General features: G+C 33.6%; 1 protein-coding gene across 4 annotated transcripts in view; it reads right to left on the bottom strand.

The window, feature by feature from the left end:
* CNKSR2 (connector enhancer of kinase suppressor of Ras 2) overlaps window positions 1-14,415 on the bottom strand; it is a 263,683-nt gene that overhangs the window by 119,297 nt on the left and 129,971 nt on the right. For 2 of the 4 annotated variants that reach the window (XM_065916516.1, XM_065916517.1), the window contains exon 9: window positions 2,529-2,675. The exons of the other annotated variants lie outside the window; for them this stretch is intronic. In XM_065916516.1, the coding sequence (XP_065772588.1) occupies window positions 2,529-2,675 (147 nt within the window). The remainder of the gene's footprint in view (window positions 1-2,528; window positions 2,676-14,415) is intronic. 4 annotated transcript variants of the gene reach the window in all.

Genomic DNA, 14,415 nt, shown 5'->3' with positions numbered 1-14,415 from the left:
ACTAGGAAAAATATGTGGTCTCAGGAAACACAAAGAATCCAGAACTGCCTGTAAGACTTTCTCATTCCACTATTTCTTTGATTTTTCCCCTTCTGGAAGCAGTCTACTTACAACCTCCAGACCCTGGAATCCTCAAGCTTTGTCCATCTTTGGTTGTGTTCATTCTCTTAAAATCCTGACCAGATAGTTTCCACTATGCTTCTGGTGTCTTTCTGCATTTTAGCACAAGCCAAAGCCTTAAGATCAAAATGAAACTCTGTAATGGTACAATTTCAGGTCTTCAAAATAGACTTTAGGGAGATTTGGTGGTGGTGTGCTATGTTACAGGACTAATCCATTGCCCTTACTCCTAAGACTTTGTTTTACCACCACCTGTAAGTATTTACTTAAAACTCCTACTCTTTCTTCTGCTCCGTAAAGTCAGTTTTCAAAGTTGAAAGCAGGGTCCCTCCTTGCTTCCTCCAACCCATTAATAGTATTGTTTATCTATAAAAAGTCAAGCTTGGACAATATATTTTAGGTGAACTAAATTCAGGTGAAGTAACAAATTTATAAAAATGTCAATACATATAAGCACTTATGTAAATACTGATTTTCTTTTTTTCTGAATTCAGCATTCTGAAAAAGTAAATTTACAAGCATACTCAGAGTAATTGAATAGGCAATAAGGAATAAATATAATTAGTGATCTGATGAGGCACATTTCTTGGCATTTAGGAATGAACCTAGAAACAGTGTTTTAAGTATCTACTATAATTAAGGAATGATGTAGAGCAATTTAAAAAATTAAAGTCTTTGTTCTCTAGGTTTAAACACACACACCAAATGTATGTGTAGCAAAGAAAAAAAAAGGTCTTTTGATTATTTCAGAATTTTCTATAAAAGCGATTCTTAACTAGATATTGTCATTAGCTTAATTCTCCAGTTTGTGCTTGTGGAAAAGAATCTAAAAGGGGATCAAATCATCAATTTATTTTCTAGAGATATTCCCTCAAATAGAGTTCATGGATCAACAAGAAATTAGTGTCTTTTTGGTGTTCACTGTGAAGCAGAAGGGGCTAGAGAGAAGCTGTTAAATGTAACCACACATATAGAGAAGGAAACTTAATGGCTGTAAGGGTCTCTTCTTCAGGGTTCCCACCTTTCAGGCTCTGAAGAAGGATCTTTGGGGAAGACATGTCAATAGAAAACTATAGAGTGGAACAACAAAGCAACTTACAACGTAGTGAGAAAATAAAATGATGTGATGGGAAGGTCTGATTTGCTAATCTATGAATTAAAGAGTCAAATATTGGTCTCTGAACTTTAATGATCATCAAAAATCTTTGATAATAAACATATACTGCAAGTCAAGTGCATTTGGACATATTAATATAGTTTTAAATATATTTTTATACATCTTTATTTGAAAAAATAGAAAGATTCACATTAAAAATTTAAAGAACTTAATGTTCTTTTTATATTTTTATGTTATTTAAGTATAATGCAACTTTGAGGCCAAGAAGTAGGAAAGTTTTAAACAATGAGAAATCATTATAATTTATAAGGCCATTCATGTGTAATGAAGAACTGAGAATTTCAGGGAAAAAAAAAATCAAGACTGGTGTAAGGTACTAATATAGAACTTAATAGCAGTGATAACAATGGCATTTTCATTTATTGCTTTTCTTTTTAATCTGAACAACAGGAAATGTTCTATTTCAATGGGCAACTTTAATTTTTAAAAATTAAACTTCTATGAAAGGTAATGGTCTTCTATTTTAAAAGTGCAGGTCTTGTGAAGAGTAAAATTTTCCTCTATGATGTGTTTAAACATTACAGCCTGACTGAAAAGGAAGAAAATGTATTATTTCCTTGTCTTTATCAATCAGAATATTTTTATCACTTCCTAGATACCTCTGGTTCTTAACCTAATTTATCAACATCCAGAGTAACATTTTAGAGTGATGTTTCATGCTGAAGAAAAATGCAGAATTTCTAATGTAACAATTTCCCTGTTTTTGCCTTTGTACATGATGGAAAGAAAAAAAATGATCCATCAGGAAGAATGTAATAGGTACATTTTAATTACTATCTGAAACTTTCTCTACCTACTGTTCAAAAACAACTATTATTATCTCATGAGCTGATTTAAAAGAATTCTATAAACTTTTATCTAGTTTCTTCAAGAAGTATATATGGATATAACTTTTAAATTGAAAATTATATCACAAAATGAAACCTCTCACTTTCATTTCTATCCACATTTTGGCTTCAAATAACTTGTGCTTTTCTTTGGAATTATGCTTTAAAATGTTTAAAAATTAAGGCAGGGTTCTTTATCATTTGATTTTAGTTATAGTGACTTTGAAATTTCATCACAATTAAGCGTATTAGGATCAGCTGTGAAGAGATCATTTCACAAACAAATTTTCAAAAGCATACAAGATTAATCCATATGCTGCTGAGATGAGGCACAATAAAGAAGCATTACTGAGATAATCTATGGCTAAAATGATGGTGTATGACTTATGATTAAGCTTCATTACCTGCAGAGCAAGGGGCTTCCATCTCATATTTTTCAGTAAAGCTGGTGCTGAGGTAAGCATGCTCTGAGGTCGCTTTTTCAAAGTTAAGATAACACCACTCGGGTCCTCTCGTAGTGCATTCACCAAATTTTTCAACTGCCACCCCACCTGGTAACCAGCAAAATCATTACAATAAAATTGAGGTACAGTATGCAAAGATTTAATGTTCTCCCCCTTTAATAAGATTAGTAAGAAAAAAAAGAAAACCACATAATTGGTGTACCAGCCTATCAATTTTCAGGAGATATAAACTCAAAAAGATACTTTATTTTTGAATTGACTAACCATGTTATTGCATTAGCGTCCATATCATTATGAGATAACAATGGACATTTACAAGTCAAAGCAGAGACTAAGATGGTATCCAACCAATAGAGTAATTTAGAATTAAAAGAAATTATGGCATTATTAATGCTGCACAAGGTGTAGATCCAAGTTTTGTTCACAGCTTACAATTTAAGAATCCGCATGCCTGAAACAAAGATTTGGCAATGTCCTGAACTTACAAATTAAACCACATGCTTGCTCATCACCATCTTTCAGAGATATGTGGTACTAGTGTCCCTAAGTGAGACTGACATTATACTACCAGTAGCTGGTACTGACACACCAAGGCGACATTCTGAGCGTGGAAGACAGGATTGATAAAATAAACCTTTAACCACAATATAGAGTAAGAAATGACAAGGTAATGCTACTCGAATGCAGCAGCTATTGAAAATGTGTTCCAAAAGACTCTATAAATTTAAAATATAATAAGCTAAATTTAATGAAGCCATTATGTGATATGTGAATATCACCCCAAACATACTGTATAATTAAACAGAAGAACTTGATAAATGTCCAAAAACCTGGCTCAACTGTTATCCATGTTACATTACTTATCATTCTTTTACATTATTGAATATTTGTTAATTTGCTTTTAAGACATACTGGTTATGCAGTTATTTGAAATCCTAGAAGTATTCTTTAAAGAAACACATTAAAAACATCTATTATTCCAAGGTTTAAAAAATATATTTCACATTTAAAAGAGACACCCATTTATTCCAACTCTAATGGATTAGAAATTTATGCTACATAAATTATATAAATGTGTTACATAAATACAGTGGGTCAAAATTTATCCTGGATTGCAAGCAACATTTAGCCAATAGTCTGAACATGATCTAGTTTCTTCCTAGGCACCTAAATGAAAGGGAATGGGTGCCTGTGCCTATTCACCATGTTTTTGCCTGGGAGATAATGCTCAAGCTGTAAAGAATGAGCACTTTCATCCAAATTAGCACAGATCCCAGAGACTATGATGAAAGAGGTACTCTGGACCACAGTCACTGAAGGATAATGGGAGACTTTAGTTTATATGACGGACCATTCATTTAAACTACAGTCTCTACTCTAGATAAACTGAGCAATGGTGAAGAGAAAGAGTTAGGACAAAAAGGAAGCAAGACATTATAATGCTTAAAACCTCAGGGTCTCAGATAGGAATCAAAATGATCATTATGATACTTGCCTAATATGAATAACAGGCTGTCAATTTTTTTTTAAATCACTTTAATGTGGATCAGCTATAGCAATGATACTGGTCAAATGTCTCCCTAAGTGAAGATTATTAGGTACGCTGATTCTGATTCTTCTGATGGCTAAGAAGTGTCCCTACAGCCATTTCTATGAGCCAAGATCAAAGCGAAGCTAGTTCAAATTCCATTATTAATTTTGCTTGCCAAAAAAATAAGTGAGCAGATTTTTAAATACTAGGTTTGGAGGGAGAAAACATACTGTTTATACAAAGAGTTTATGAACAACTTATTAATGATAACCACATTTTATCATTTATTTTATTCATTTAGATAATTGTTAATGATAATAAAGCAGTCAATATTACTGTAACCTTCTTTCAGCCTATCTACTCTAGACAACGAATTACACACTGATTTCTATCTACCAATTTCTCTTCATTTTATTCTATGACATAATCATGTCACTAGTTGAAAATTCTTAGGGCTTGATTGGGTTTTCCAGTGTAACATTTAGTGTAATTTGATTCATCCTACTCTTTCAAAATTTCTCTATGCTCCTTTTGACTACACAATTCCAAAAAACAGAATTGTTTCTCCATGAGAAAGTGAAATTGATTTTTGATGACAAAGTAACAATTTGGTTAGATTTAAATTTTGTGTGCATGCTCAGTCACTCAACCATGTCCAACTCTTTGTGACCCCATGGACTGTAGCCCACCAGGCTCCTCCATCCATGGGATTCTCCAGGCCAGAATACTGGAGTGGGTTGCCATTTCCTTCTCCAGGGGATCTTCCCGATCCAGGGCTCGAACCTGTGTCTCTCTGGCAGGTGGAATGTTTCCCACTGTACCACCTGGGAAGCCTTAAATTTTATAGCTGAATTAATGTTATTTAATTGCAGAAAATTATATAACTTTATTACTTTTTAATCAACCTTACCACACTCACTGACATTCAATTAGCAGTCTTTTAAACAAAAGCAACTCATATGTTTATCTTTGGCTCTCAAATTCTACTTCCACTGCCAAAAGGAAATGACTAGATAAAAGCATAGAGATAAATGTGCAACATATATGTTGCAGTGCCATTTAAACCAAACAAAAACTGTACATTATGCAAATGTCCATTAGCGTGGGATGTAAAAATTTAAATGTCCATTAGCGTGGGATGTAAAAGTTTAAATGTAGCTAATGCAATTCAATTTTACTTTTGTAAAAATATGTATATATAGAAAACACAGAAAGCCATGTACCACCACTAACAATGGTTAAAGGGCAATAAAGACTATAATATATATTTTCCCATTTACTCTTTAATTTCCTAAACTTTGGCAATAAGCGTGTTTTATAAACAACAACGCCAACAAAATATTGATAAATGGACCTAGTCTAAGAGTAATATTCCAGTTAGAAAATCGTGAATTTTCTGAATTATCTCATTAGGACTGTTTGTTATCGATGGAAAATTCCCACAAAAAGAACCAGAAAGGCAACACTATGTAGAACAGTAAAAGATGGTGACAGGGAAATGACACCTGCTCTGTACATTATTCTTTTATATAACTGTCAAAAGAAAAACAAAATTATCACTAACTATTCATAATAAGACCTACATAATCTGTTGATTTTTTTTTAATTCAATGAATGATTTCAATAGATTCCTAACATAAGTGTTAATTTAGGTTTTTGTGGAAGCTGCTGAATAGTAATGTAATGAAGCTGGCTGTGTAATTCCCAGCTTACATGTAACATTTTTCTTAATAGCAGATAGGTTTTAGCTATATCAGTCCAACCCCAGTACTTGTATACCTTTTAACAGCAACTGGACAACATGCCTCTCATATGAATAATCCTTTTTTCCTTAGTCTTTTCTCAAGCTGATTTGGATCATTTCTTCCTTACTTTCTACCTTTTCTACTGCATTTTATGCTTAACAACTGTACCCATTTATTGAATTGTACCATGTTCTATTCAAGGGCAGATGAGGTGTGGTCTTAGAGCTCTAGGAAAAATGATTCCTAGCTCTGGTTCTGTGTATCCTCATGTATCTTCAAACATAATTAAGTATAGTGAATTACTGACAAATTTATTTCTCTGTTACTAAGATACTTGTGGTTGACAGATTATAGGGGGACATGAGTAGATGGTATTAATATTATGAAATGAGGCAAGTATGTGGGTTATAACTTCAATAAATTCGGGAGCCCCATTCCAGAGCTAAATGATATGGTACACAGACATCAAAATAAGTGAAATACATCAATGTGTGTTAATCATTTTTCAAACTTATTTTTCTATTTCCTCATTTGAGTTTCTGGCTATGGTTTTAAAGTATTAAGTTTGATAGGCCTGAATTAAAAGCCATGTGAAGATACAACAGTAATATGAAAAATAATTATATTATTTACATTGGCTGCAATGAAAGTCTTTCTGTACTAGGAGATAGAAGGAGCTTTGAAAGAAGGAAAACCAGGGATTCTAGTGGTTGCTAATATAAAAGTATAATCCACTAATATGGGAAGGAATTAAATATGGTACAAAACTTTAAGAGATAGTGAGTTTGGGATACAAAGAAAAACATTCTAATAATCAAAGACATCCAAAAAAGAACTGGTAGACTTGTGAAAAAGTGAACTCAACACCAAAAGACATGTTTATGTATTATTTCACAGGCTAAATAATTAGACTTCAAAAATCACAATACGTTACAACTTTACTATGCAAAATGGGTAGAAAAGTACAAAGAGATGACAACAGATGAGCTTTGTAGTAAATGGATGTGGTCCTGATACAACTCTGAATATGTGTCCTCCATCTTTCTTCCTCCTCACAACCAATACATGCAAGTGGTTCCTCCAGGCTAAGTGTTATTCGCCTAATATTCCATGCTATCTTCTTATAAAAAACTCTTGTTTCCAGAACTTCCACGAACAACTTTCTGCATGACTCACAAATCCTCCTAACCGTCCCCAATCCCTATCAAGAAGTTGTGGCATATTTTCAACAGTTCATTCATCCATACTAATAACTACTGAATAATCAAGCACCAGTAATTCACTGTGCTAGATGCTTCATATTGCATTCCTTTTATTTATATCTTCATTCTTACAGCTAGGAAGTAAACTATTAAACCCATTTTACATGTGAAGAAACCCACTTTAGATGAAGAGAAAAGAGATTAACTAAGTTTTCTTGGTCAAGATTAATAGAAACATGTAATTCTCCAAGCCAGAATACTGGAGTGGGTAGCCATTCCCTTCTCCAGGGCAGCTTCCCAAGCCAAGGATCAAACCCAGGGTTCCCACATTGCAGGCAGATTCTTTACCATCTGAGCCATCAGGGAAGCCCAAGAGAAACATGGTAAGTTGCAAAGCCAGAATTCATTCAAGTCTGTTTGATTCACAAGGCATTGTGACAGCAAACATCCTCCTCTAAATATTCCATTGGTAGTACAAATGAATGCAACACTTCATTCAACAGCAACAACAAAAAGTTCCCCCATCATCCTCTCAAGTTTTGAGCATGGAGTCACCTACAACAGTTCCCCCTGTTTTTAACACACATCTATCCTGAAGAATGTGGTGCTTACTCAGTCATGTCCAACCCTTTGCAACCACATGGACTGTGCCCCTCAGCCTCTTCTGTTCATGGGATTTCCCAGCCAAGAATACTGAAGCAGGTTGCCATTTCCTACTCTAGGGGATCTTCCCTACCCAGGGATCCAATCTGTGTTTCTTATGTGTCCTGCATTCAGGTGGATTCTTCACTACTATGTCACCTGGGAAGTCCATCCTAAAGAACAGATTCTGGCAATTAATACTGCTTCTCACTTCCTTTATCTGTCTTGGATACCAGGTTGTTAGACTTCAGAGCCCTAACTGCTCTTTGTACTACTAGTTTTTTGCAGCACCAACATACTGCTACAACATAAAAGTGTACTTTTCCTCAAAACACTTGAAAAGCTCACTAAAGGCCTAACCAAAGAGTCAATTCCTAAAATTGGCCCTGTGCCAATATGGCCATCACTATCTCCTATAATTTCTCTTTAATGTAGTTCTTAAACTTCAGAATGTGTTAGAATCACCTGGAAATACCAGTTTTTGATCTAGCAGGTGTGAGGTGGGGCCTTAGAATCTACATTTTTTTTTTCTCAAGTTCCCAAATGATGCTGATGCTGCTGGTCAGGAAACACAGTTTGAGAACAGCTATTCTAGACAATGAGCTTCTTGAAGGCAGTGACTTGCCCATGTCGAGAATATTTTAATATGTTTTTTAAGATTAGATATTATAACTTGTAAAATCACTAAATACCGATGTGTGCCTTCCATGTATTATGGGTGCAACGGTACTTGCGGCACAACCTGTGACTCTTTACAAAGCATAATGAGCAGGGGAGAGATGAGCACCTCAATAAGCATTTACAATAAATTAAGAGAAGTACCCAACAAAATGGATAGAGTCAAATGGCAACTAACCCATTCTTGAGGGTTCAGGAAAGGTTTCCTATTAGCCTAAGCTGAATTTCTTAGGAAGTGACAGGTGAAGAGGACATGGAAGTTGAGAGATTGAAGAAAGCCCAGAGACAAGTTAAAACCAGTTTGGGCAACTTTCAGTAGTTCAGTACGGGTGGAACAACTGGTTAAGTTAGTATTATGGTGCCCTCCAACACTGTGCTTTTCTTCTCAGCAAAAGTACCCTTCTATTATATAAATATTTGCATTTTTCCTCTCCCACCTATAAAATCTTATGTATCCGTAATGGCACTTATTAAATGCAACACCCATCATACAGCCTCTTATAGCTAGCATCTTGTTTTCTTCATGTGATTTTATATCTCTCTAATGGCATTTTTCATGCACTGCTGCTTATTAAAGCTGTGTACTTTTCCTCACATCCTTCATCTACCCTCACAAAACTGGATATTGAGGGTTTTATTTTGAGGATAAAAACTGAGTCTCATTTTTCTGGATATACCTGCAATCAATGCCTTACAAACGGCAGAGACTTAATGAGTGTTTGCTGATAACTAGTGAAATGACACGGTGACACGAGAATGCGAATGTTTCAGAGATAATGAAGTGCCTTAAAAGTCCAAAGGGAATTTTGTTTTGTATATAAAACTAAGAGGCAGTATTCAGCTTTTCTCTAAATGTAATATACTTGATACTAAAGCTATAATAAACATTCTTTACCTCAAATTACCAAATAAACTTTCTTATAAACTAACATTTGGAAAAAAATTATAGAGTGGATACTTCAGACCTAAAGTCACAGTGATTTGATTATGACAATAAAATATTTTCCATAATAATATATAATATTCATAATAATATATATCAATAGTAACAATGGATATAGTTGCTTTTTGTTGTAGAAATATTCTGCTTCATCATACGCGTTATAGAAACAGTTAGGAAGGTTTTCTAGAAAAATATAACTCAGTGTCTATAAACAATGGCAAGTCTTATTAGTTTAAATGTAATCCCCAACTTGGACACTGAAATGTACTTTATATATAGAGCAAACAGGATTAAAATGGTCCAACAGAGTTTTTAAGGTATCCCAAGAGTTTTAAAGCCAGATGTTCTGCTTTCTTGTAGACAGGGCATGTAATTGCTTTGATCAGGCTGAAGCAGATACCAAGGGTTCCTGGGTCAATGGCAACTTAAGTGGGCAGGTCCTTGGACAATGGGTTGGCCAGATTAGGTACACAAAGGGCTTTGGGGTTGGTGTTAAAGAGGTGAGAGTCTTCCTTTCCTCTTTGTACATAGAGTGAAGAAGTTGTCTCTGATCCGTTTAGGACGTTCTCTAGCCTATCTGATTCCTAAACAATAGGTGGTGAATTATTTGACCAACAAATGAAAAGACTCTATGGTTCCAAGTAGCCAGTTACAAATAAGCATAAAAGAATGTAAGCCTATCAACTTAGACCTTTACCTCTGTTACAACTGTATTTGGAATTATAAAAAAGCATCTCTAGACATACAAGTAGGAAGATAGGATATTCTTAAAATATTTTCAAAGTTATTATCCTCCAGAAGACAAAGTAACAGATCCATTCATTGACAATTACACACACTCCTGTGTAAACACTGGCTCTTACTCATGGTTGTAATGTGTAAATGATACCTATTCACAAAGTAAATTTCAAAGAGACTTGAAGTGTGCCTATATAAATGTTTGATGATTTAAGTCACACCATACCCAAATGTTCCTCTGCTCTTTCTAAACGCACTGAAGAGACAATTCAACATACAACCCATCACATTCAGACTAATGACACTGCGTCTTTGCCAAATGTTTTGGTGCTGAGATATTACAGTGCTCTGTTCTCCTGCATTACTGAAACATTTCAAAACATTTCAGAATTAGTGAATTTTGATACCCAGTATCTTTCAAAGATCCTAGAATCACTAAATTTGAGTACCAATCTAAAAACTTCACCTGAACTTATTTTTTTCACACAATATATTTGTGTGATATATTTGGAGATATCCTAATTTTGCTTTTTCACAATCATTCATTTAGTGAGTAGAAACAGAGAATTACCCATGGTTCAAATAAAGAGGAATATAAGCTGAAAGGTATGCATTTGGTTAAGACTAAATGCAAAAAACCCCCCCAAAAACGTGACTTTAAATTCCAGCATAGAGGACTTCTCTGGTGGTCCAGTGGTTAAGAATCCCGCCTGTCAATGCAGGAGACATGGGTTTGATTCCTGGTCCAGGAAGATCTCACATCCCATGGGGTAACTAAGCCCATGTGTCACAACTACTGAGCCTGTGATCTAGAGTCCATGATTCACAACAAGACAAGCCACTGCAGTGAGAAACCCGCGCACTGCAACTAGAGTAGCCCCTGTTTGCCACAACTAGAAAGCCCATGTGCAACAACAAAGACCCAGCACAACCAAAAATAAATAAGTAAAATTTAAAAAAAATTACGTGTAACTCTATGGCTGATTCATGTCAATGTATGACAAAACCCACTGAAATGTTGTGAAGTAATTATCCTCCAACTAATAAAAAAAATTAAAAAAAAAATTTCCAGCATGGAGTAATTTAAATAGGTAATTCAGAGTATTCAGAAATGACCCAAGGTTCTATTATAAGCGAAACTTTAGTACTGATTATTTTTTACAAACATGACTAGAAGAGATAATCTTGGGAAAAGATGAAGGGAACAAACATTCAGAAAGAATGAATTAAAAAGTTTTATTTTCATTACAGGGAATACCCCACAATTTTATGTCTTTATTCACATAAAGATGAGCCTCTCTTCATCTCACAGCCTCCTTAAGCATTCATACAATGAAATAAGACTTTATCAAAGCATTTGTTTTTTATGTGGCTTAATTTTACTGTAAAACTTGGACCATGTTGAGCTCCTCACAATTTGAATTTACACATATGTTTTGGTAGCTAATATTTTCATGTGAATTTCACAGACAGTCACATATATAATATACGTGTGTGTGTGTGTGTGTGTGTGTGTGTGTGTGTGTTTTATTTAAGAGAAAGCATAGAGAACACAGTTTCTCACCGCTGAAGATGGATAGGGAGTCCAAGAGAGAAAACCAACTTGAAGACTACAAGAAGTACTTTGTTTTCCACCTATTGTACACCACCTTCCCAGAGTCTAACTAAAAAGTTCTGAGGGTTAAATCAGAATTTCTTGATTGACTCATGAAGCACATGGGGGGAAGAAAATGATACTCATGATTTTTTTCCATTTAGTTCTACAAATCACCCTCATTGTTTTTACCAAAGGTGATACATTTCCACATCCTGTTACTTGCATTATCTTCTATTACCTATTCTGTTATCTATATAAACCGCACCTTTGTATCATTGGTATCTCTGCTTCTGGTATAGTTTAGCATCTTGAGCAACTCAATATACCAACTCAGTATGGTATTTGGTAATATTTTGGTCTCTGAAGGCCAAAAGTTTATTTCGAGGGGCTTCATGGTTCACATTTGTATATGCTATAGGAAACTAAATCAAAGCCCATTTTATTCTTATTTCATTATCATTCATGGTATTCTTTAACTTCTCCAAAACATAAAATTCAATGAGTCTAAAAGCTTCTGCTAGGGAGACACTGAGAAGGAAGACAATCATGTAAAAGAATGTGGGGATGAATCTTTGGTCGTATCACAGAGCTTCATTACCCCCAAAACCAGTAGGATATTTTCAAAGAACCATAATAATACAAGTTTTTAACTAAAAGTTTTATAAACATAAAATTTTAACTTAATTTTATGTTTGCATATATATGGAAATTTTACATCTCAGCCATTCCTTCCTATGTTTCATTTCTGTTCTCCTTGCAAAGACATTGAAAATGTGTATTTTAAAATAAAGAGTCTTAGTTACCAAAGCTAAGGGATGAAACAAAACATTATTATCTAAAAATCTATACATCCTATTTGTAAGAATTCTAAGAAAGAAGAAAACATCTATATTTATGAAAAATTCAACTTAAACTTAATTTATGAATCCAAACAAAAATGTAATTAAAGTAACCAAAGCCAAGTATTCATAAAGAAACATGTTTAAAAATCTACAACTTTTCTATGAATAATTTTATAATGTCATTTACTGGTAGACATTTAACAGATATGTGTATTTGAAAATACTAGCAAGTATTGCAACAGATGTCTGCATTTATCAAAACAAAACCAAAGAAAGTGCATATATGCAATTATATAGCTAAATAAACAGCAGTCTACATCTTTACTAACAAGTTTTAGTTTAAGAACTTCCATAATGGCTGTAAATACTTTCACTATAGATGCTATCTTCAGAAGTCATTTTATCAGAAATGCAACAACTCAGACAAAAAAGGTAATTCCTTGTCAATTCTAAATGGGGCCCCATGAACTCTCTCTGCCATTTGTCTCAGTTTTAAAATACCCTTTATTGTCCATTATTACAGTAATAAGATGAGAGGAAATATGAAAGTGATGAGTAGTTTACATGACCTAAAATTTCAGCCACAATGTAGCTGAGAATGTTAATTTAGTGGATGAAACCTATATTTGAATCCTAGGGCTAAATAACTTAAAAAGAACTTAACATTATTAAAATTATCTCTTGAATTTCCTATTTTATGATGCTCTAATGTATTTCCCTTTCATGCAATAATTTTTATCTTCATCAGACAGCTGTCATCTACTAATTGCCCACCTCTATTATAGACATAAAGTAAATCAGGGAACTGTGACTGACTGACTTCTGCCTTTTTGACAGATGTAGGAAAAGGGATATAGCTATTGACACTGATTTGCAAATGAGCTACACACTTAAAAATCCAGAGTAGGAAAGAACATCAGCCAATAGATACATTTTAAACATACAAAATAATCACTTATATGAATACATTTTAAAATTCCATGTAAAATAATTAACCTATTAATTTTATGTTGACACTGAAAGATGTTTCTAATAATAAAAACATTAGAGCTAACCATATTTAAAACCAATTAGTCTTTTCCTGGTGGAGCTAGGAAGAATTGTATAAATTAGAAAGAAAGAAGTGAGGATGCAGTGATTTGCAGAAAAAATAAATTGGTTCACAGGAAGTTACCAATATTAAGGTATCATACAACTTATCTTTTTTATATAAAGACTTAAGATAATTTTAGTTTGATAACAGAAAAATCATAAAATATTATATTAGATAATAAAGTAATGAATTGATTTCTCTAGGAATAATAAAACATAATTTATATAAATATGTGGCAGTTCAAAACCAGTTTCCACACATTCTCATCAAATCCACAATATTCAACATAAAATAAAAGAAACTATATCCTATACAAAGTAGAATCTGAAATAAAATTTTACTATGAGGAACTGAAATCTTTAATGCATCATTTCTTCTAATTTTTGGTAAGCATCTTTTCATGGTATTTTCCCCTTCCAAAAGAGAACAATTCACTTGCTCTGTTTTAGAATACCAATTTCTTAGAATCCTAACAGAATTATTTTAGGATATTATCATAACCATTTATTAAGCAGTATGTTAAACATCACGCTAATATACTTAATCTCTGTACTCCAGTAACATCGTGTGTTTACAGGGATAAGAAAGGAGGTGCACTGCAAATACTATATTTGAGTTTTAATATTTTTTGTTGTAAGAAATTATAAGATAAATATTTTCTCTTTTGAGAAAGGAGAACAGAAGAAAATAGGCGAGAATAAAAAAAATACTGAAAAAGGTGAAGAATGTAGGAGAAATAGTCAAGTGAGAAGAGATGAGGATGGTAAAGTAAAGAAAACTAAGAAGAAACACCTAAAAAATAAAGACAACAATTAT

The sequence above is a fragment of the Muntiacus reevesi genome, chromosome X, assembly GCF_963930625.1.
Source record: "Muntiacus reevesi chromosome X, mMunRee1.1, whole genome shotgun sequence".
NCBI classification, from domain to species: Eukaryota; Metazoa; Chordata; class Mammalia; order Artiodactyla; family Cervidae; genus Muntiacus; species Muntiacus reevesi.
The sequence above is the reverse complement of the archived record's forward strand: the minus strand, read 5'-3'. Positions and strand labels throughout refer to the sequence as shown.